The sequence below is a fragment of the Pleurodeles waltl genome, chromosome 2_1, assembly GCF_031143425.1.
Source record: "Pleurodeles waltl isolate 20211129_DDA chromosome 2_1, aPleWal1.hap1.20221129, whole genome shotgun sequence".
Lineage (NCBI taxonomy): Eukaryota > Metazoa > Chordata > Amphibia > Caudata > Salamandridae > Pleurodeles > Pleurodeles waltl.
The window spans coordinates 579119138-579143783 of NC_090438.1; the positions used below are offsets into that span (position 1 = coordinate 579119138).

General features: G+C 46.3%; 1 protein-coding gene across 12 annotated transcripts in view; it reads left to right on the top strand.

Annotated features, from left to right (window-relative positions):
* LOC138266474 (THAP domain-containing protein 1 B-like) overlaps positions 1-24646 on the top strand; it is a 177747-nt gene that overhangs the window by 87989 nt on the left and 65112 nt on the right. For all 12 annotated transcript variants that reach the window (XM_069215352.1, XM_069215315.1, XM_069215390.1 and 9 more), the window contains one exon: positions 19621-19828. In XM_069215352.1, the coding sequence (XP_069071453.1) occupies positions 19621-19828 (208 nt within the window). The remainder of the gene's footprint in view (positions 1-19620; positions 19829-24646) is intronic.

The following is a 24646-nucleotide window of genomic DNA, read 5'->3' on the forward strand; positions in this document are numbered from 1 at the left end:
AAGCCTTCTGGCCACTCCATACTCTTCCCTCAGTGCCACAAATGAGTAAATCCTGCTCTACAACTGTTGGTTCTCCCATAACTCTTGTCGCAGCCTCAAGCCAAGAGTATCATTTATCTTGACCAGTGACCCAGGTTTTGGCAAACACCACATTGGTAGCTATGATACGTGCTCCATTGTCATCCCAGCCTTCAACATATATCTTTGGTAGCAATACCTCACCATGTGCAGAGCCCTGGGAAGCAAAACCTGAAGCTTAACACCACTTAGCATTACCCTAATAAAAAATGTTCTATCTAACATGACTGTTCCCTTTCACAACCCATCCAACACATTGGCCAAATTAAATGCCCCACCACGTAGTACACTTCCATATTCAGAGTACCCATTCAACTCTCATTCAATGGCTTCATAGTTTCTCCTGTTGCAGTCCTCTTTCTCTTGTTGGCCTGTATTAAATCCAAGAAGAGACCATTCAGTTCTGTAAATCAACCAATCAAACAGGATTTGTAAAGCACGACTAATCACCCACAACGGTGCTACACCTCTGTTGAGGGTGACTGGCAAAAACATGCCGACCTCCTTTTGAAATGCGAACAGACAGGTGTAATGGTCCTGTGCTGTTATGGTTTTAATACTGACCCAGAGATACACAAATAAATCTATTAGTATACTGTGTAGCTAGCTTTAACGCACATCACTGGTCTCTTTTTCAGATTTGGGTTATTTTTGCCTACACATTAGTTTACACTCTGCCCCACACCACACCTTGCTCTTCAACATAGGTTGGAAGTACCTCTTAAAACATCATCAAGAGCTCCCCCCCTCCTGGTGGAAGGGGTTGTATCCCACACCATGAATAGTTATCATGGGGTGAGGAGGTTTCCTGTGATGAAGTATGCCACTTCTAGGTGGGTGAGGGAATTTTTCCTATTAAGAGGATCTCTTTATCCTAGCTAGGCCAAGTCACAGCCATGGTTTTTAGTTACTTGCTTTCTCTTTTTTCTTTTCCTGCCTTTAATCATTCCTGCCATAGATCCAGGGGTTTCATAGTGATATATTCTTCTACAGGTAGGTTGTCACTTGCTTGGTGATGGTTTTTTTTCCAGTACCTTAGCTGGGAAAGGAAGAAGGAAGAGTGGCTGGTTGTTTTTGAATATGCTGGGGTCTGCAATGTGTTTTTTGAGTAGTGGTTTGACTTCGGGTGTTTCCAACTGTCGAGAAAGGTTTTGCTGGTGATGGAGGTGTTGAGTAGATTTGTGAGTTCCTGCCAATCCATTGGTTTCTGAGATTGAAGATGTGGTGCAGGCAGGGGTCTGTGGTGGCTCCCGAGTGGATGGATTTCATGGTGGAGGAGGTGTCCTCAGGGGAGAGAAGGTTCCAGGTGGTTAGTCTGTGGTTGGTGTTGATTGTGGTGGTGGTGACTTTGTTGATGAAGTCCATAGGTATAGGTTGGGGTTTGAAGTTCCTTACATGGTTTCAGTCTTCTGAAAGAAATTGGTGAGGTTGTTGCACAGCTACTGTGATGGTGTGATGTTTTACTACCTGCCAGGTTGGAAAATTCCTAACGATATTAAAGATTTCCTTGGTGTTGCTGCTGCTGGTTTCGATACTCGTGGATAGAGCTGCCTTCTTTATTGCTCTCAGCAGGCAGTGGTGGAGGTTGAGGGAGGTTTATAAAGCCACCCTGGTGGCGGTGCCTTTGCTCGTACAACACTTCCTCTCCAGCTGTTTGCTGTCTTGTTTAGGTGTTCTGAGTTCAGGGATGTTCCAACTGGCCTTTTTGGAGGGTTTTCTCAGGATGCTGCTTTTGATGCTGTCAGCACAGTTGGTAATCCAGGTGGTAAAGTTCTTTACTCCTTGTTCTGGGTCAGTGGCGGGGATGGAGGTGTTGAAGGCATCAGTCCACTTTGTCTTTGAAAGTTTGCTCCAGGCCCCATGGGGGCACTTGATGACTTGTGGGTGTCAGTGAGGGGGCTGGATATGTTGGAGTGGTCAGTCCATGTGAGGTCGGTGACATGGCTGTATGTGATGTGGCTGCTGGAGGTGAAGACTGGGTGCGGCATGTGTCCTGCGGTGTGCATAGGGTCATGGATGATTTGGGTTAATCTGAGGCAGCTCATACTGTCGAGGAGGTGTACGGTGTTGTTTTCATTGGGGTCGTCGATGTGGAAGTTAACGTTGCTGAGGAAGATGTAGTCCTTGGATTCTAAGGATATAGGTGCAATGAAGCCTGTGGTGGTGCTGCTGCAGAAGCTTGCACACACACCTTGGGGTTGGTATGCCAGGGTACCTTTTGATCCTTGTCATCCGAGCAGAGCTTGAAGTTGAGGTGCTCCATGGGGGTGGTAGTATTGTTGGTGGAGGTGGTACAGTGTATGGGTTCTTTGTGGACTGTGGCTGTACCACCACCTGGCTTGCTGGTGCGGTTTTCGTGAGTGATTTTATGTCTTTTGGGGATTGCTATGGCAATGTCTGGAGCACATGTGGGTTTGAGCGAGGTTTCAGTGATGAAGAGGATGTCGGGTGTGAGGGTAGTGATGAGGTCCCATAGTTCGGAGGAGTGCTTGCACGTTGAGCGTGTGTTAAGGAGTCGGCAGTGGAGTTGTTGTGGTGCTTCTGGCGTGTTGTGAGAGTTCATCATGGTGCTGTGCGGCGTGCCAGTGGTTATGCAGGAGAAGGTGCATCTGGTGCAGGAGAACTGTCCTACCATTGAGTGTGGTCTGGCATTGCAGCAGTGTTTGCTGGGTCATCAGGTGGTTAGGGTATGGAGGGTAGTGCCATCGTAATGGTGGGCAGGCTCTGGACCAGAGGTGCTGACGCTGGGCGCGGTCCAGGCGTGAGCGGCCACAGATGGGCTTGACTTTAGCGAGCCGGCAGCACAGCAGTGCTGTGGCTTCCATTATGTAGGTCCTGAGAGGAGGAAGGGGCACTGGGAAGCGGCAAATAATGGGCTGCAGGCATGAGCAGTAATGAAGGAAAAAGTAAGGGGAAGGCAGTGAAAACGAGGGAAAAGAGAAGGCACACAAAAAAACTGGAGAAAAAGCAAGGAGAATGCATTGAAAATGAGAGAAAAGCAAGGAGAATGCTCACAAAAAACAAGGGAGAAAGCAGTAAAAAGGAGGGAAAAGCATGGAGAATGTACACACAAAATGGGGAAAAAGGCAAGGAGAAGGAAGGAGCAAGAGCAATGCGCTTGCAGGGGGAGGGCTAGGCATAGGACCAGCTGTGAAAAATATACTGGTTAGAATTATAGGAAGGGCCTTGAAATGGTATGGCATCCTTAACAGAATTAACATTTTTATAATCACCACCCTTTGCAGTGGCGAAAGAGGAAGCCCATCTGAGAAGAGTCCTGTTTCCCTACCCCATTTCGCTCAGTTAGTGGGTGTGTCAGAAACAGTACAGATATCTCAAAAAACACTGCAGCATATCCATCAGTTGCAGTAATCAATGTGTAGGGTCTCTTAGAATTTGGAGTTTGTCATCTACATATAATGATATTGTATGTGCATCCAGTGACAAACATGTTCTCCACTCTTGTGCCCTCCCATGCAGGATGACGGCCTAGGACTTTTTGGCCAGAGCAAACAGCAGAAAGGAAAGGGGACTCATTTGAACCCTTGCCATCAGTTTAGTGTATAATAATTGAACCAATCTCAACATTGTCTCTCTCACCCCTACCCTGCAGAGTACCACAAACAAGAAGGGCCACACAAGTGTCAGAAGCTTTTTCGCCATTTAGCAAGGCCAGTGCTGGAATCTGCTCTGTACATGTTGTTCTGTCCATCACATAAAATAGGCACCTAAATTTAATATGTGTGTCACGGCAAGGGATAAAACCATTCAAGTCAGACTGTACTAATTCATTTATAGCTGAGATCAACCTCTTATCTATAATTTCCCCCCATAACTTATATTCACTGTTTAAGAAAGGTAAAGATCTACATGACTTAAAATCCAGTGAGTCACATTCTGCCTTTGGCAGGACGACTATTGTGGCGCCTCTGATTGACTCTGGTAGCACACCTCTATGAAATGCACCATTATGCATAAGCACAAATTTTGATTTGAGACTAACAGTCCTTTTGTATGGTAGATAAAACTCTGACTGCAGCCCACTCAACCCCTAGCCAACATTTCCATGGCAGAAACTCAGTGGACGGAGGGACTTCCAGTGCTTCTCCCGAGGCCACATTTAGTCATGGCATAGATATGTACCCTAAGTATTGATCAGTTTGCTCCATCTCCATTCACCAAAGCGCTGAGAATAACCAACCATGGCATGCCATAACGATCTCATAAATTGTCTTCTGTGTTTGCACAATATCATCTATCTCTCCCTGATAGCACAGATAGATGTTCGGTTTTGAAGGTCTTAAACAAATGTTAGGCAAACGGGAAATTAAATATACCTTTTTCTTGTGTGTATCCCATGAATGAGAGAGTAAAAGGAATACTCCCTCGTGTTAGGATTTGTTTCCTTCCAGGCTTCAGTAAATTGCCACTGTTTCACCCAGGTACTAACATTTTGTGACATAGATCTGAGAGAGGTCCCTGCAGTGGGGTAATCAATCTGTCCTTCTCAACTTCTAGAGCTGTGTTATAGTGTCACCTCCATGCCACCTCATACATCTCAGCCAGACGGTCACTTAGTAGGTTTAAGAACAGAGTGTGTTTGGCTTTTGAGGTATAAATACTTGCCATGATCACCTTCTTACCCTCTATTTAACCTTCCTTCTCCATCTATGCATGTTTTTTGTGTGTCCTAAGGTAGTCCTGCGACATTCCACACCATTGTTTTGTGAGAACAGGCTGAGTAAGTAGTGCCCATTAACTGAACCACCATGTCTGGTGCAGCTTTTCTATCTCTCCCTTAGTAAGGTGAGTTACTTGAAGGCAAGCAATATAGACAAACATTTTGGCCCTCATTATGATCTCGGCGGTCCAAACAGTGGACTGCCGAGATCACCGCCATGGCAGGACCGCCAGTTCTGGCAGTCCTATGACCGCCATATAATGATGCCTGGTGGCATATCGCCATTGATGGTGGTGTGAACCGCCAGACACCATACCGGCGGTCGGTGGCGGAGGTGGATGCTGCTCCACCCTCACTGCCACGTCATCCAAGCACTGGCATGCCTATTATGATGCAATAATAGGCGTGGCGGTGTGTGAAGACTTAGCGCTGCCGGTGGAGCAGCATCCAGGGAGCCCGTTCCCTCCCAGAGCAGCGCCACGGAAAAGGCAAGTGCTGTTCGAGAGGGAAGGGGGGTTGGAGGTGTCCTGAACAGCTGTGGGGGTTGGTGGAGGGGGGTTTGGGGTGGGCCTACAGGAAGATTGGTAAGGAGGAGGGGTGGGGGTTCGATGTTCGGGGCTGGAGGGTCTGGGGGATTGGGGGGGTGGGTGGGAATTGTGGCAGTGGGGGAGGGGCTGGCATGTCACATACTGGTGACAGGAATGAGAATTCCTGTCACCAGTATGATGTCTGCCAGGGATTACCTGGCAGGGTATCCGCCAGGAAATCCCTTATGGAAATGGGATCATTATCCCACCGGCGGTCTGTGGTCGACTGCCGTGTCAAAGGTGGCTACCGTCGGCCCTGCGGTAGACTCAGCCCTGGCGGTGGGTGGTAGTGAACTGGCTGCTTTGTAGCCAGTTCACTACTTGCATCATTATATGGCAGTCTAGCACCACCATACCGTCAGCGGTCATAACTCCACGTCAGTGCTTGACCAACAAGATCATAACGAGGGCCTTTATGATGCTTAAAAGAGGCTCCACCTATAAAAAGGCAAATGTAGTGTTCACTGATATTCATTAAGTACTGAAAGCCAAAGGCCCACCTCTTCCTTTTATGCAGTAGATAGTTATACTCACTTTGTGAAATAAATCTTATTGATAGTAACAACCTTTTCTTGTAGTGGCTGATATTTGTGTCATTGATCCGGTTCAACTTATTCCTTAGCTTGTGCACTCCAGCTGCTTCTATCCCTTTCCCCAGGCTCAGAGTGAAGAACTTCCTAGCCAATGCTTCCCAAAAACACATACAAACACCTCTCATTTCCAGTTGGAAAGATTGTGTGGCGCATGTAATTCAGGAGGTTAACACTCTAAGCTGAGTGCCTTCACTCTAAATGCCCACATGCACATCCATCATACTTTTGGTACTTCACATTGATATTTTTGACATTCCCTTTATACCTCAAACATCCACTACTCCTGATCCTCAGCATTACAGAAGTGTCCATTTGCTGGTTAGCAGATTGCCCTCCCCCCCACACTGTCATGCAATATGTTTTGCAGTCATAAGAGTTATTATGGGACCCTCCTCGCCTATATTTGTGAGTTCTGTGTCTGTGAAGCCCTGCTGATCCCTAAGTGCTGTTACATCCGCTACCAGCTTTGCCCTCTCTTTTGCAGCTTGCTTCCGTATCTGTCAACCTTGTGGTACTTCTCTCTTCTTTCTGTTTGTGCGTCAGAGCTTTTGCCCATGGTGTGGCCTACCCTGGCTCTAAGATCTTGACACGCCCAATGGATTCCTGCCACGTTCTTGTTTCAACCTGAGAAGTGCAGAAGTGCAACTCTTCATACAAGCTGACCAATAGCTTCACTGGGTACAACAAGGCATATTTAATTTCACATTTGCGTAACATTTCACATCCCTAAAAGCACATCTCTGATCCTGCACATGGGCTGTGTTATCTATGATCCACAGACCATGTTCCCATTCAGCCTGTAGGATGTGAACACGGTCTGATATTCGGTATTCAGGCCACCAGTGGTCTGGGAGGCACACATTGTGCCCTAGCACTCAGTGCACCCTTTCCAACATCAAGAATTGATCTTTTCTCCCTCCATAGATGTCATCTGTCTGCATGTCTCTAGAAAACACTCTGCATGCCGCCCCTTCGCATCATTAGGGATACCCAACAAACATATATTACTGTGCCTTCGGTACCCTTCCACATCCTCTGCTCTATGGTGGAGAAGTTCATTTGCCCCCTTCAGTTCAGACTTGTTTTCAGTCACTCTGTCTACTAACTTCCTGGGACCTGTTTGGAAGAGATTTACCGCTACAGAGTTGCTCTTACTTTCTAATGTGGTCTTTGTATCCAGTATGGCTTCCAAGATGGTGTCAAACTTTTTATTGTGTACCTACACTCCTTGATCTTATACCTTTACATATTACACTGGCTTGGGTGGGGTTCACATTGCTGTCAGATCCCTAATAAGGCCAAGTGAGTTTACTATGGCAAGTCGAGGTTATACTTGGATTCTCCATCATTTCTTCTGTACTCTTCCTAACAGCGGCTCCTCTTGCAAATGCTGGGTGCAGTGACCACACCAGTGGAGAGATGAGTTTGGTGATGCTGCAGAACTCCCAGCTAGATTTGCCCAACACTAGAAATGTAAAGGATCAAATTTAAGGGACCTGCACTAAAGACGTGAGTGCTAGGCTGAGCCAGCATATGAAATATACAAGGAGATGTGCTATTTAAAATGAATGAGAATGAATGCTGGTGTGGATACCCTTTTTATGGGTCAACACACATTACACACTTACTTACCGGAAGTGAAAGAATTCCTGAACATGCAAGAAATGTACCCTGTGGAGATTCCTTTTAGGATTTCTGTTAGCAGACCACATTACTTGGAACTTGTTCAGAAAGTTTTTGAACAATGACCCAAGCATGATGTTAAAATAATCATGTTTTGACCACACACACAATTATGAACCATTATGATTCTTTCACCCTTTTCAAAAAAAGGTGACTCTATTAGAAGCATTCTAGCCCAATGAATGATGATCTGGTGGTGTTATTTATCTTAGACATTCCAGTGTTTGTTAATAGAAGGGAAAGCTGAGGCATTGTGAGGTTAGGTGGGATAAAAATGGTCGACTACTCAGATTGCAACTTTTCAGACTTTTCCCAGAATCTATTTCTCTTCTCTTTCTTGTCACTTTGGAGGTCCAGCTGGTCTGGAGTTATCCACGCCCCTAGGTATAAACAGAGGTAAGTTTACCAGGTGAGGTACAATTTTTCACTCTTTTATAGTAATGTCGAAGGGGTAAGATAGTCCACTGTCTGTGGGATTCACCATTATGCCTTTCGTGCCTTTTCACCACAGCGGTTTGTCGCCAAGTGCTATCCCAAGAAGAAATAAAAAGAATGCAGAGTTTTATACCATAGGATTCTCATCCGGTTCATTCCATGTCCAACCTCTCTCCTCACATGAAAAAAATAATGTACAACGGGTGAAAGCCAGAAACCCTGAAGAGAAATGACAGCTTTTACCACAGCACGTTATTCGGTCCCTCACCTTCCTCCCTCCTCCCCACCCTTGAAAAGATACAAGCACGTACCTGGGTAAGCCACGCTCCTCTTGGAGCGTGGTGGAGCCGGCTTGCCGGCTGCCTCTGGATTCTGATGTCACAGCAGGAGGTTCCCGTGGTGGCTCAGCATCACGGCTTACCCAACCAAAGCCTTCTCTTCACGGGTTGTTGTCCCCAGCCCTCTCTCGTCATCGTCCTTCTAGACTGGGTTGTTGGTCTCTCACTCATGCTGCTTTCCCGAGTTCAGGCGTCTCTCTTCCACGTTCTTCTGGCGTCCTCATCTGTAGGACTCTGCCCTCTTCAGCCTCACTCTCCTCTTTAAAGGGTTCAAACTTCCGAGGGAGTAGCGAACAGCTGCTCCCAGATCAATCTGAAGGCACGAGGGTGGGAGGGTTTCCGCCCGTCCCAACCGAATGTGCCCGACATTGTTCTGCTGGTGATTTCTCTTCTGTCTGAAAAGAAGAGACATGTTTATAAAGTTTGTCAGCCGCTCTGTCTTTTGGAATCCAGGGTATTTCGTTCTAAACATCCTCGTCTTCAGGGGCCCTCTGACAGGCATTAAAGACATGTTTGAGGCATGTGCTCTGGACTTTTTTTTTAATCAACACTATTACATCTCTTTAGGTGTGGCCTGCACAACTGTCTGTATGTTCTGTTGTTACCAGTTCTTTAAAATATACATAGAGTGGGCTTTGGCTAAACCCAGATGAGTATTTCCTCTCACCTTGTGCAACTGAGTGATTGGTGTATCATCTTTTCCTATGGAGTGCTTCCACTGCGGTGCATGGAGGATTGTTTTACACCTATTCATGTCACACGTGCATTGTATGCAGAAAACTGCTGTCTATTTTGTTTTTAGTTTGTTTTACTATTTCAGTTAAGAATCACATTTTTCCTACTGGAGTGCTCATTATACACTTAACAGGCGTAGACAATGCGTCTGGCTTTAATATGCCAACATAGGCATGCACAAATGCTGGCTTTATACTTTTGCAAATTAAAGCCAGATTTATTGCCTTGGTTGTTTTAATATTTATGATTAGATGGGGCGTTGCCAACTGTTAGACTTTTCATCCTTGGCGTGGTCTCCCTTAACTTTTTGCCTCTGTTCCCCAGGTTGTTGATGTGTGCTGGACTCTGATTTGACTGTTTTTGTTACTCTGGGCACTTTACCACTGCTAACTAGTGCTAAAGTGCAAGTGCTCCTGTTTAAAATGTGTACGTAATTGGTTCTCCATGATTGGCATATTTGTTTTACTGTTAAGTCCCTAGTAAAGTGCACTAGAGGTGCCCAGGGCCTGTAAATCAAATGTTACTAGTGGGCCTGCAGCACTGGTTGTGCCACCCACACAAGTAACCCTGTAATCATGTCTCAGACCTGCCACTGCAGTGTCTGTGTGTGTATTTTTACACTGTAAATTCGACTTGGCAAGTGTACCCACTTGCCAGGCCTAAACCTTCCCTTTTCTTACATGTAAGGCACCCCTAAGGTAGGCCCTACGTAGCCCCAAGGGCAAGGTGAAGTGTATGGATAAGGTAGGACATATAGTAATGTGATTTATATGTCCTGACAGTGAAATACGGCCAACTTCGTTTTTCACTGTTGCAAGGCCTGTCTCTCTCATAGGATAACATGGGGGCTACCTTTAAATATGATTAAAGCGTAGATTCCCCTAGAGAGTAGATGGACATGTGGAGTTTGGGGTCCCTGAACTCACAATTTAAAAATACATCTTTTAGTAAAGTTGATTTTGAGATTGTGCGTTTGAAAATGCCACTTTTAGAAAGTGAGCATTTTCTTGCTTAAACCATTCTGTGACTCTGCCTTGTTTGTGGATTCCCTGTCTGGGTCAGTTTGACAGTTGGGTTGTTTTTCACCTCACACTAGACAGTGACACAAAGGGAGCTGGGGTGTAACCTGCATTTCCTGATTAGCCATCTCTGCTAGGAGGGAGGGGTGGAGTGGTCACTCTCATCTGAAAGGACTGTGCCTGCCTCTGACAATGCAGGCTCCAACCCCCTGGTGTGTGTCTGAGGCCTTGCCTGGGCAAGGCAGGATTTCACAAGTAGGTGTGAGTCCCCTTTGAAGAAAGGTGACTTCAAAGACTAAAATGGGTATAAGAAGGGCACCCAAATCTACAGACTTTAGAAACACTTCTGGAACTAAGAGGAACCTCTGCCTGGAGAAGAGCTGATAGCTGAGGAAGAAGGGCTGCCCTGCCTGTGACTGTGCTTTGTGGAGCTTTCCTGCAGTGCTGCTTCTGCCAGAGTAGGAGGGCAAAGACTGGACTTTGTGTGCCTTCCATCTTGTGAAGAAATCTCCAAGGGCTTGAGTTAGAGCTTGCCTCCTGTTGTTTGAAGTCTCCGGGACAGCAAAGACTTCTCTCTGCCAGCACCTGGGGTCTCTGGAGAGACTCCTGCTCTGACAAGTGGTGCCCTATCCAGTCCCTGGGCCCTTGAAAGGAAAGCTGGTGGAAATCCAAGGAAATCGACTTCGGACGACTCCGGACCGACGCCGCTGCTGAATCCGGTGACGACGCCTGCACCCGACACCGTGACCTTCGCTGGAACGCGACGCTCTTTGCAGGCCCGATGCCGCAGCAGCCCCGCTGAAGTCCGCGACTCCGTGGAAGTCACCGCACCACGTCGTGACCGCCGCTTGAAGTGCACGGATTCAACATTTCGCACAGACGCTTGTTTTCACTCTTCACCAAAGGTACTGTACTTGGGGGTCTACACGACTCCGTGTCCGGCGCCGCTGGTGTCGGCTTGTTGGGAACGACTCCGTCACGACGCCGTGTTAACATCTCATCGAAGTATTTTTTGTTTCTAAGCGCTAGTTTTGGAGTTTAATCTTTAAAAATTCATAACTTGACTTGTGTATGTTGGAATTTTGTCGTTTTGGTCTTGTTTTGTTTAGATAAATATTTCCTATTTCTCTAAACTGGTGTTATGTCATTTTGTGGTGTTTTCATTGAGTTACTGTGTGTGTTGGTACAAATACTTTACACCTAGCACTCTGAAGTTAAGCCTACTGCTCTGCCAAGCTACCAAGGGGGTAAGCAGGGGTTAGCTGAGGGTGATTCTCTTTTACCCTGACTAGAGTGAGGGTCCTTGCTTGAACAGGGAGTAACCTGACTGTCAACCAGGGACCCCATTTCTAACACCAACCAACATGGATGATTAGACGCACTGTTATAGCGCTTCCTTGGCGCTAAATAAAATCCTGCACCATCCCGCATTGTATGGCTTCGGCCCTAAGACAACAAACTGACCCCCCTGGGACCCCTGTAACAAGTTTGGTGAGGGCCCGTGGGCTAATGGAGGAGGCCATGGGCCGAGTGGGGAGTTGGAGAGCCCTCCAAGCCTCGTGGCCTGCCAGCTAACATGGTGGAACGGGGGAAAATTGGAGATCGGCGGTCCACATTCAGAGGGAAGACCAAGACCACAGACTGAAGTTGCAGCAGCCAGCAGTGGGAGAAATCAGTGGCCTGTGACAGTGGCAGGAGTGCTTGAGCTCACCGAGGCTGAGGGGGTGATCGGCGGGTGAGCGGTGCTAAAAGGTAAGACTCTCGGGCACTAGCCTGTCACCCCGTGCCGCCCCAACTCTTTTCCCTTCACACCCGGAAGAACAGGAACTCGGTGAGCATTGGCCTTTGGGGAGCTGGAACCTACTGGGGACCAAGTGGAGTGGAGGAATGGAGAGGCCTTTGGTACTCGTGGATGAGGCCCGACATGAACGGCTTGAAAAGAGGCTGCTGCGGATCGCAGTGTAAGGAGAAAGCTATGGTGCTAAGGCTGCCGGTGTCTGCTGCGGCTGCATGGAGGCTGGATAAATACAAGCAGTTGAAAGTGTTGGCTGAGGCCGCGGGCAGTACTGAAGGCATCTCAAGGATTGGTCTGCTATGGCATGAAGGAAGATGAAGAGCAGTGGCACGAGGGTAGGGGTAGGAGATAAGGCAGACACGGGAGGCAGGCCTTTGGCCTAGCTAAAGGACTTGTGAGTCTGGGATTGCCCCCAATGTTTATACCACTTACAATGCTAGTGCTGCGAAGGGGAAGAAGGAATACCTGCTGCCTGACAGTGCGCCTGGTTTGGAGAGAGGTGTCCTGGAGCCCTTGTGCAGTTGTGGGAGGCGTAGAAGTGGAGCTTGCTGTAGTAATCAGAGGAGAGGTGGTGCTGGCGGCTGGGGCCTTCCCCATATGACTCAGCACACTCCTGAGGAACTGGAGGACCGGAGAGACTATTGTATAGTTTCACTGCTTGAGGGTCCAGATGAGTGAAGAGGCTGAGTAGAGCGACTAGCCTGCTCGACTTGAGCCTTTTGGTTGCCTGACCCTGCCACGTCCTGCTTGGTAGGCTGGCCAAACACAGTGCTGAAAGAACCGGACAGGTACTTGAGGAGGAACTTTTGGAGGGCGGGGGACTTCTCTCTTCTCTCTTCTCTCTTCTCTCTTCTCTCTCTCCGATCTGCACAGCATTGCTGGAGGCTATCCAGGGCTCTAGAACAGCTTTGCAGGGGAAGATAGATGTAGTGTTGATTACTCCATGCGGACCTCCACTAGGTGGTGGAGCGGGTCACAACAGCTAAACATACACTCACAGATCTGCAGACAGCCCTCACAACCCTCTAACCTCTAAGAACAGGTGTCTCACTTGATAGCTGCAACTGTGACACTCAAAAATAGAGCTTAGAATGTGGAACGATGATCCAGGTGGAACAATCTTCGGCTTCAGGGGTTCCCGGAGAGAGCAGAGGGGGCGTCGATGGAAACCTTCTTGGAAAACTGGCAAAAACAATCACTGAATATGACGGATCTCTCGACCATGTTTTCTTTGGTGAGGGCTCATAGGGCCCTAAAGACACGACTGTCCCAGGGCACCCCCGAGCACTATAACAGCAAGGACTTTAAATTATAGGGATCAACACTTAATCCTGAGGACCGCCTTAGAAGTGAGTGTGCTGCAGTTCTAGAATCATAACATTGCCATCTTTCCAGACTATACACGCAAAGTGCAGACGCAAAGGAAGTCCCTTCTAGAAGTTGAGGGCCATTAACTTATCCTATATGCTGCTATAACCAGCATGACTTAAAGTGATTGTCGGTAGCAGTACCCACTTCTTTGAGCAACCTGAGGAGGTGTGGTCCTGGTTAGAGGTATGAGACAGGGTGCCGGGCAGCAAGAAAAGACTGGACAGGTCTGCCCTTATCAGTGAGAAGAGACGGCTGAATTGGGGAAGGGGAGGTGGCTTTTCTTCCAGGCTGGATACAAAGAGAACCTGACTGACGCCGGGAGTGATGCTGCAACCGGATGGTATGCTGAGTAACAAGATGGAGAGTGGTGGTGAGTGGGAGCTGACTGCAGATGAAGACAGCACATCTGGAGAGCAGAGTGGACAGTGAGGAGGCCATTTGAACTTTGGCACAGAGGGGGTACTAGTGGTGCTGGCCCTGCGTTGTAAACTAAGGAGTGGTCTGAAAGGAACTAATGAAGCATTATGTCTGCTCCTGAAGGGGGGAATACTGGAGAGTTAAATCGGGACATGTAAAGTCTTTGTTTGGAGTGAGTGAAAGCGTAGATGTTTCTTCTTGTGTACCTTAGATAGGGACTGATAGAGTAGCTGGAGTTCGGCTCCTGGTGGTGACTCGTCCATTCTGGATTGGAGGCCTGCTGAGAATTGTCTTGCTCCTGCATATTTAGTTTGCTAGTTAGTGGTTAGATAGGAGGTAGGCCTTGGGACAAGGCCAGTTATTTCTTGAGAGTTGGGGTTACCGTAGTGGTTTGCTGCAGACACACTGACTGCATATGCACATTGTGTAGTTGTATTGTGTTTACTCAGGGAGGGACACTGGGAAGGAGGGTGTGGATATTTCAAGTTCTGTTTTTACAAGATTCATTTATACTGAGCAAGGATCTAGGATGTGTGTGGGTGTTGTACTTGCATATTATATATCAGTAGAGGGAGGAGCTGCCGTGGGTGGAGGGAGGTGTTCCAGGATGCCGGATTGAGAAGGTTGGGGTGGCATGGCACAACGTGAAAAGATAGCCATTTGGACTCAGAGGGTATGTGAAGAGACATAGGGTGATGTCCTACCTGCACAGGCAGGGGGGTTGTTATAGCATGCCTTACGGAGACTTACTTAATAGATGTGGAAGGAAGTAAGCTGAAATGAAAGTGGAGGGGAAAATTGTATTCATCAGCTTATTCAACTTTTGCTCTTGGAGTGTTAGCATGACTGGCTCCTGGTGTGCCATTTAAGTTCCACTACTCTGAGGTGGATCTGAGTGGCAGATATGTGCTGGTGCTAGGGCTGCTGAATGTAGTGGCTATTTGCATTCGGAATGTGTATGCACTCAACACTGATGATTGAGAATTCTGTTTGAAAATGCAGGATCTGGTAAAGGATGCCATGGCCACCAGGTTGCTGTCAGTGGGAGATTGTGTGCTGAATGGGAATCTAGACAGGAAGCCTCCGGTACCAGTGACAAAGCCAACTATGGTGAAATTGCTAAGAGCGGTAATGCAGAATGTGGCATGTCTGAACATTTGGCGGGAGATGCATCCAGAGGCCAGAGAATACTCCTGTCACTTGCTAACACATGGTGCACACAGTAGGCTCAACGGAGCGCTGGGCAATGATGATACGGCTTCTGTGATACGTACTGCCAAATATTTGGGGCGTTACATGTCAGACCACTCGCCTTTATTGATGGAATTGATAGGTGGAGGCTGCCAGTTGGCCCTTGGAGCTGAAGATTACCCCCGATGCACTTATAGATACCGCTGTCAAGAGGCATTGAGCCAGGCATTGACGGAATATATGGACAGTAATTGGGGCACATCAGCCAGTAGAGCAACTGAGTTGAAGTCAATATAGGCGGTCAGAAGGGGGAATGTATGAGCAGGATGTGCGGGATTAGACAGCAGCTGAACAAGGAACTAGCAACCTCGGAGGGGAGGCTGACTGATCTCCAGAGACCCGGGGACCTGGATTTGGCTCTTGGAGCAGAGGTCACTAAGACTAAGTTCATGATTGGGAAAACCTGGGATAGATTGGACAAGTTTACGTGGAAGGAATACAGACAAAGGCTCCACAGGGAGGGCGACAAACCCTGTAGATTGTTAACATAGCACCAAAAAGGAGGGGATCAGAGGCTCTCAATTATGTCCTTCAGACGATCTGATGGGACGCAAGAATCGATTAATGGTGTGCTTAATGCACATCTTGAAGGGCTGTACGGTGAGTGTCTGATCTAGTGGCTGAGTATGTGGAGCATGTGGAGCTCCCGGTGCTTCCAATGGTGTTGTGTGCGGAACCAGATGCGGAACCCACATTGGAGGAGTTGAGGGAGGCACTCAGGAAGATGGCTAAAAGGAAAATGCCGGGTGGTGACGACTTCCCTGTGGAATATTATCAGGCCTGTGCAGCGCAGTTAACAGCACCACTGCTAGATGTTTATAGGGAAGCAAGGGATAAGGGTGAGCTGCCCCCCATGCCGGGGAAAGGGGTGGTGTATGATGCTGAAGCTGTGAGGGGATTTGCCAGCGGAGCGCTTACGAGGGGTGTGGGAACACTGGCACATGAGGATCAGTGTGATTTTATCTTGTGAAGAAGTATGGCTATGAATTTACACAGATTGGCTTATATGCTGCACTCAGTGGAGGATAGCCAGGAGGAGTTGGTTCTGGGTCCATGGACATTGGAAAAGCGTTTGACACGCTTGACTGGACGTATATGCTTCAAGCCCTGGAGTGGATGGGATTTGGCTCAGGCTTCTGTGGGTGGGTTAAACTACTATATAGTGCACCGCAAGCTAGAGTGTGTAGTGGTGGATGGGTGTCGGCAGAGTGGGCGGTGGGGAGGGGCAAGCTGCAAGGTTGTCCCCTCCCCTCACCATTGTTTATTTTGGCCATGGACCCGCTTGCGGCGAAGATCTTGAGTGAAATGAGGGAAAATTACATGCAGGTGGAGGCTGCATGCATTTGATATCATTATACACTGAGGATGTGCATTTCTACCTGAGGAGTCCTAGAAACTCTGTGCTGTGGTTGAACTGATTGGACGAGTTTGGAGCTGTGGATGTGCTAAAATTGAATAGACTCAAGACACTACTGTTCCTGTTGGAGGTGCTGAGCATGGTGCCGGATCTGGAGTTTCCTTGGTTGGGGCTTACATGGGATATGGATGCCTTTCGGTGTTTCGGGATTACCATGGCAAGAGGAGAGGAGGGCCAACAATGCCTAGGCCTAGGGAAGATGATGGAAGGGCTGATGAAATCTGTTGAATTTTGGAATACCTTGTCACTATCATGTGGCAGGTAGGATAGCAGTTGCAAAATTGTTTTTTGCTTCTCAGGTGTACATTGTGCAGAATACATTTAAAGCATTGGATAGATTGTTGGTCTCCCTGGCCTGGGCGAAGAAGAGCAGTAGAGTTGCTTTGTCGATGCTGAAGTTAGATCTTGAAGAAAGGGGCATGGGACTGCCTGATCTGGGGCTGTACTATTATCTGACCAAGCTTCAATACATGGCACAATGGGTCACCGTGGAGGATAACTGGGAAAAGAGGCTACAGAGAGCCACTTGTGGGACCCTACCTTTTTGGAATTGCTAATGAGGGGGTCCAGGGTGCCGGGGCAGTACCCTTATGCGGGGCGGCTGACGGGGAGATACAGGAGTGAGTCATTAGTAGCGTGTTAAAATGTCTACTGATTGAGTAAGATCTGAGCATTTGGCCGTTGTAGCTGTTTAGTGAAGCAATGTCAATGGCCACTGGAAAGAAGGGCGCTGTGAAACGCTGGGCGATTTGTACCCAGATGAGAGGTTCATTATATTTGAAAACGCACGTACAGAGTTCATGGTGGGGCCTGGCCAGTTTCTACAGTATATTAATCTCCCCGGTACAGCTCGGGAGATCTGGTTGGGGTTTCCCATGGCCCCCAGCAGGTCAGAAACATTGCAGTTGTTATCGGTTGGATGTGTACGGCGATCTGTGTAATTGATTTATGGGGTGCTCAAAGGGGACCGAGTGAAGCAAAGTGTTCCTGCTAAACAGGCTTGGTGGGTAGATGTGGAGGATATGACCGAGAAAGACTAGGAAGGGGCTTGTATACTTACCCGTCAGCTGTCCTGAAACACCAGGTTCAATTTGATACATTTCAATTATCTGCACTGTGATAACTTGACATTAATTAAATTAAGTAGAATGTCTGTGGGTAGAACGGTGAACTGCCCATGTTGTGGTGCGGAGGGGCCGCCTTCTTCCACATGGCATGAATGTGCCCGACGGTGCATGCATTCTTGACAACTGTATCGGTGAGAGTGGAAAGGGTGGCTGGAGTTGTGGTGGAAGAGACCGCATAAGGCAGCCTTCTGGGTATCGTAAAGAAGCCAGGGTGGGGGATAATATGCTGGAAGTTCCTACAGTTAGCACTGGTGGTTGCCAAGAGACAGGTGGCGATAGGGTGGTTTGGACAAAGGGCCCTGTTGGTGGCATTGTGGAGTAGGGATATGATTAAATGGGTCCTAGCTGATGAAAAACATAATAGGATGTCAAGGATGGATGAAAAGGTAATAGGGGACCTAGATGCCTGGGCAGGACTTTTGGCGGCTCTTCAGGGGTTGAGGAGGTGGCAGGGGAAATGGAGACAGGAGTGCAGAATGGGGAGGAAGATGTTGTAGGTGTGCGAGTGGAAGGAGAGTAGGAGAACGATGCAGGAGTGGAGGTGCTGGGTATTGTTGAGATGGAAGCTTGATGTTACCATTTGATACGATAATTACAGACAGAAGAGTGGGGGAGTTCATTGGTCATTCCAAGTCGTATGGAACGGAGTTGTAATTGTGTGTGCCTTGACCTGAAGATGGGAAGGGACCTTCCTGCGGCAAAGAGAATGGAGATGATGATGATGATGACTTTTGTATGACAATGTTATTGATGACCAGGTGCGTATCAGTGAAAAACAATAAAAATATATTTCAAGAAAAAAAATAGTTATGATTAATCAAATGTTGCCATACACCTGCATAATAAAAGTCTGCCACAAATAGTTGGTGCTCTGGCATTGGCCCATTCTGTTAAAATGTATAGTTGGAGAGTGCGTCTTGTGCAAGGTGTGAGATTCACAGGTGTGATAGAAATTATAGTTTCCTCAGGAGATGGGAACTGGTGCACAACAGTGTGTTTAGATAACCAAGCTCTGTAACACCAGGGTGTGCTGTACTTGTAAATACCACATGTATACAGTTTGTGTCAGAAAAGCATTTGCATCTTTGGGATAAGTCAAATACATATGACAATTGTACTTATGACACAGTTGAAGTTGAACTGGAGCCTAGAATATGCTCAAAATATATTTCTTAAAACTGTCTAGTAGGGATGAAGACCTAGTTAAAATGTATGCATCATTTTAATTTAAATTATAGATTGTTTATTAAGACTAATAAAAGATCAGAGAATATACTGTGAATGTTTACTTTTCTTGGTTTCTGACAACCTTTCTAAACATTGCCTACATTTTCTCTTAGGTTTGTTTCCTTTCTTCTAATAGATTGGCTAACCCAGTGATGATCTTAAATAAAAAAATTATAGCATTTTGTGAGATATCCACAACTGGCACATTAGAGCAGTTTGTAAATCACTTGAGAACTTTAAGGATGATAGACTTAAAATGAGAGTAGGTTATGGTAAGTCCAGTTGAATGTTGTACGGAAAAACATGGTCATTGCTATTACGCCGAAAGGCACCCATATCTGAAAAGAAAGGTTAATTATGGCACATTAAGAATATTCTGTCTCATGGAAATTGTGATGCACACTATTGCCATTATGAACTATCACAGAACACTCTACCTTTCTGTGTAGGCCACTTTTAAAATATCCCAGTGATGTTAAAAAATATATATATAAATTACCCAAAAGGTCCAAATTACCTTATCAGCTATTGACAAAAGAAAGTTTCTTAGCATTGTATATTTTTCAAAAAGTAGTAAAATATAAATAATACATGAATAAAACACCATAGGGATAAATCGGAGTCCTGTGCTGCTGGATCTCAGATTTGGTGCAGACTCATAATAGATGCCGGGCCATAGCGCCAGGGCATAATTGTAAACCATGCATTAACATCTTTCCCCCATCCCACAGGTGGACCTTGCACGCACAAAACACTTGTGACTCACGTTGTGGCCTCAAATGATTTTAGCAGTGGAGAAGAACATGCACTGGAAGCAACCAAATATTGGACAGCTACATTCTGTTTTTGTTTCTTGTTCTCTACAGGAACACAATTACTCTGTCCCAGATATTGAAACACTGAAAAGAAGACTGCAGTTTTCAGAGGAAGATAGAGCTCAGAAGGAAAGGCAACTGCGGAATGCAAGAGAAAGGGAAAGCCGGCTTAGACAGATGTGCCTCACCATCAAAAAAGAGCTGCGTGAGAAAAACTCTTTGACAAAACAACTTCAAAAGAAACTTGAGCTATATGAAGGTAAATAGGTGTTCAAGCAAACATTCTTAAATATTTATCATAATTTGACAAGTTTAATATACATCAGTGCTTCTATTGTCAATTAAACCTGGAGGATCTACCCAGAGGACACCTAGAATAATTCACATTGACCCACCCTGGAGTGTTATACCTACTCCTTTGCTAGCCTGGCTCACTTGGTTCTACAGCTTGTTTGCATTTACACCTGATCGGCTGCAGAGGGATACCCTAAGTAGGTGTACAATTATGTAGAGCTAAAAAAACTGTCTAAGCCAGTCAATAGTTTCTATCAGATGCACCAATCCAAAAGTACAGAACTTTTATGTGAACATTTTATGTGAATAAGTAAACACTACCATTCTGAGCAATACCAGATCCTACCTCCTGCTTGGTCAGTGTCCAGTGGTGGCAGGGTAACAGATTATATTGTAGCACTCTAAGGTTTGAAATCTGTGATTGGCTTGTGTGAAGATAAATAAGACAGACACATTTCATTGAATTTGGCGGTTCACTTTCACTTCCTAGTCTCCATCTTTTTATTTATCTGTTCCTCCTTGTACTTTTGTTGAGTAGTTTTATGACGTAACAGTAATAACTTCTGTTGACTATACAGAGAAGCAGTAAGGTGTTACATGATTGGAGCACAATCTAGAGAAGGTTTGTGTATGCACTGGCTATTTAAATTTACTGTTTAAAGAATCACAGGATGTGCTCAGGCCAGCCAGAGCCATACTGGGTATTGCTGTTTGGTAGATCAGCAAGTAGCGTATACCCAAAATGACCTTATATCAGGACATTTTACAGGAATGAAGGAAAAATTAAGATTAAAATTAGAATTAAGAAAAACACGAGCTATATATACATTTTATATACAGTTATATAGAAAAAGACAACGAAGGCCAACGTTTTAATATTTTCTAATTGAGACAGCAACAAAATAACAAAGAAAAAGCATATTGAATAGAGGTAACTGGCTATGGACGTTTAATTTTTCCATATGTGTTAAAACTTCTTGAAAAAGTGGAGTGTTCTCTGGTGAAAAAAATGTTGGATTTATTATTTCATTTATTTTAAGAACAATTGAGTTCCATTTTCTATTCAGATCTAACATAAAAATAGATCTAGCCATCTCACCATCAATCATGTAATAAAAAAAAATCATAAATAAAAAAAAAAAAAAAAATACATACATGAGGCACTTTGGGTCAGCCTCCTTCATCTATTGGTTTACCCCACACTTATTCAACATTTTGCTTCTTACCACCAGTGCATTCAGTATGGAGCAGTGGGTCAGGCCACTTAAACCACTTTCTCTCCTTCAATGTGACTGCCAGCATTTTTATTGATCCCTTTAAACAGATCTGTCTACAAAAGTGCATTTTTGTGTCGGGCAGGTGCGCTGATACTTTTCTCTGTCAGTACCTTGGAGTTATCGTACCGCTTCTCTGTAGATGTTTATGAAATCTCTTTGTTTTCCACAGTTGCATGTTCTACCTATTTAATTGTGGCAGAAGCTGTGTAAGTTGTCCTGAAAATTGTGTCTATTTTTACAGCTCTTATATTATGGAGCCTAGAGGATGTTGTTTACTATAAATAGCATTAAGTTGCCTCCTAGTTAGTGATCAAATCAGGTAGGGGACTTCATCTAAAAAGTGCATGGCTTTGTGCCAGTGACTTTTATTTCTTTATAAAGCAAGTTGTCCTTACCATCAACACAGTTGTTGGGAAGGTAATTGTCATTGTCTGTTCAATGAGACCAAGAACTAGGGGTATGAAAGTCTTACAAGGAGCCAGTGCTGCAGTGTTTCACATTTAACAAAAAGCTTGCGCCTTCCCACCACATCCTCATTACAAGCTCATGAAAAGTTAGTATCTCATTCACTGATGATATTCTAGATCGAGAGCTTGCAGTTGAGTATGACTTCCCTTGATTCTCAGACATGCAGTCACTTCTCGAAAAAGGTGGTCTTCTTGAACTGGTATCCACATCCAAAGAGCAATTGTGAGGAGTTAATGTAATGTTTTGGGGTACTGTTTGTAGAGAAATATGGATTACAGACAAAAGTTCAAAAGTGGAGCTGCTAGGACAGGGAAGGTACACCACCCAGTGTGACATTTCTTATTCTTGGGGATAACCAAGCAGTGCTTAGAGGAAGATTGAAGTGTCCTTTAAGGTTAATGGTTCTTAAAAAAAGATTTATGACAAACACAGGTCTAAAGTTTTTTAGTTCACATAGACTTGAACTTATCTCTCTACGACAGGCAACATGGGTGCATAGTATAGGTGGCATGATCTTATGTTTTTTAAGCAGTAGAACATTTAGATTTATTTTTTTAGTAATTATCCCTCCAGAAGGCTAAGAAGGATTCCCACATAGGCACAGTTGGCAAAGTCATGCCTACTGAAGACAGTTCCATTGTTCTGTTACTCTAGAACCAGAGTTAGTGAGAGATCAGCTTTATGTTACAGAGGAGTTGGAAACCTGTTTGTTTGATCTTTGGCATGTGAGGTGCCATTGTCTTTTGAACTTCCATAATGACTTCCAGGTTCCTTAGAGTTGAGGGGGTTCTCACCCAGTGCAGCCACATTTAAGTTTATCACATATTAGATACCTTGATGTCTTGTACTTAGATGTTAAAAGAGAGGAGGTTCTTTAATTCATTGCCATACCCTTTGACTTCATGTGCTTAGGAAAATTTGAAAGCAAATACTATGATTGCCTCCGATCAGAGTTCGCCATTTTACCTCTTATTGGTGAGTGAGAACAGTGAGAATGCCTTACTGGTTTTCCTTTCAGTGTTCTTACATTCTGTTTGGGGTGATCGGAAGTGGAGTCACAAAGTGCTTGTTTGGAGGCAGTAGTTCAGTTGGTTTTTACAGGTTTCTGTAATGTTCCCTGCCAGTTTCCTCCAGGCCAATCAGTGTCCTTCATATTCCATACTGTGCACAAAGTGCAGATGCACTTATAGTTGAGGAAACACAAGACTTGACAATCCTTTTCTCACTTTTTGTCATTAAGTTGAGGTCCCTTCAGACGTAACAAGCATGATGACTTTACGTGGTGAAAAGCCAACATAACTTAAGAAAAACTAAATGTTCAATGGCATCTGTCGCTGTAGATACGCATGTTCTGCAATAGCTCGCCATCTGGTGTTGGGCCGGAGTGTTACAAGTTGTTTTTCTTCGAAGAAGTCTTTCGAGTCACGGGACCGAGTGACTCCTCCTTTTGTCTCCATTGCGCATGGGCGTCGACTCCATCTTCGATTGTTTTTTTTTCCGCCATCGGGTTCGGACGTGTTCCTGTCGCTCCGAGTTTCGGAACGGAAAATTAGCTAATTTCGGAAGATTTTCGTCGGTATTGTTGCGTTCGGGATCGGCGTACTTAGATTCCACACCGCATCGAAGATCGAAGAGCTCCGGTGCCCTTCGGGGTAGTTTTTCGATCTTCCGTCGGGGCCTGGTCGGCCCGACCGCGTGCTGAAGAACGCCGATGGAACGGACCCCGTTCCGTTTCTGCCCCAAATGCCACAATAAATACCCCTACACAGACCAACACTTGGTCTGCAACCTGTGCCTGTCACCTGAGCACAGCGAAGACACCTGCGAGGCCTGTCGTGCGTTCCGGTCCCGAAAAACACTCCGAGACCGTCGAGCCAGAAGACTTCAGATGGCGTCCGCACCGACAGCCCAACGGGAGTTCGAGGAACAGGAAGAGGAAGGTACCTTCTCGATCCAAGACTCAGACTCCGAAGGATTCGACGATATACAAACCGTGAGTAAGACGTCGAAATCCACTCAGAGGAACATTTACAAGGCCCAGGGGACGCCACTGCCACCAGGCCATGGCTCGACCCATAAATTCGGTGACCGACTGTCGGCACCGAAAAAGGCCCAAACAGTGCCGAGATCGTCCGACTCCGGTCGAGACACCGGCACGCAGCCTTCTCGGGACCGAGAAAGTGCTGGAGACAAGCCTCGACACCGAGATGCCGGTGTGGACACGGCTCGACGCCGAGACAGCGGCACCGAAACAGATCGACGCCGAGAGGTTTCGGCCCCGAAAAGGAAAAAAGTCACCTCGGAGCCGAAAAAACACGCAGACAAAGTTTCGATGCCGAAACAAACTGCAAGCGACCCAGCTTCTGGCTCTTATACAGAAGAGCACTCGCTAACCTCCCAAATGCAGAAGCATAGGTTTGAGGAAGAGCTACAAGCAACTGATGTGGACCATACGCAAAAGCGTATCTTCATTCAGCAGGGGACAGGAAAAATAAGCACCCTTCCCCCCATTAGGAGAAAGAGAAGGTTGGAGTTCCAGACGGAACAAACACCACAACCAAAATTGGTGAAAAGAGTTACCCCACCACCCTCTCCTCCGCCCGTGATTAACGTTTCACCAGCACAAACTCCATCACACTCCCCAGCTCACACCACCATGAGCCAGGGTGACCAAGATCAGGACGCATGGGACCTATACGACGCCCCAGTGTCAGATAACAGTCCGGAGGCATACCCTACAAAGCCATCTCCACCAGAAGACAGCACCGCATACTCTCAAGTGGTGGCTAGAGCAGCACAATTTCACAACGTAAGCCTCCACTCAGAACAGGTCGAGGATGATTTCTTATTCAACACACTCTCCTCCACCCACAGCTCATACCAAAGCCTGCCTATGCTCCCTGGTATGCTCCGGCACGCAAAAGACATCTTTAAGGAGCCGGTCAAAAGCAGAGCAATCACACCAAGGGTGGAAAAAAAGTATAAGGCGCCTCCTACGGACCCGGTTTTCATCACTACACAGCTGCCACCAGACTCTG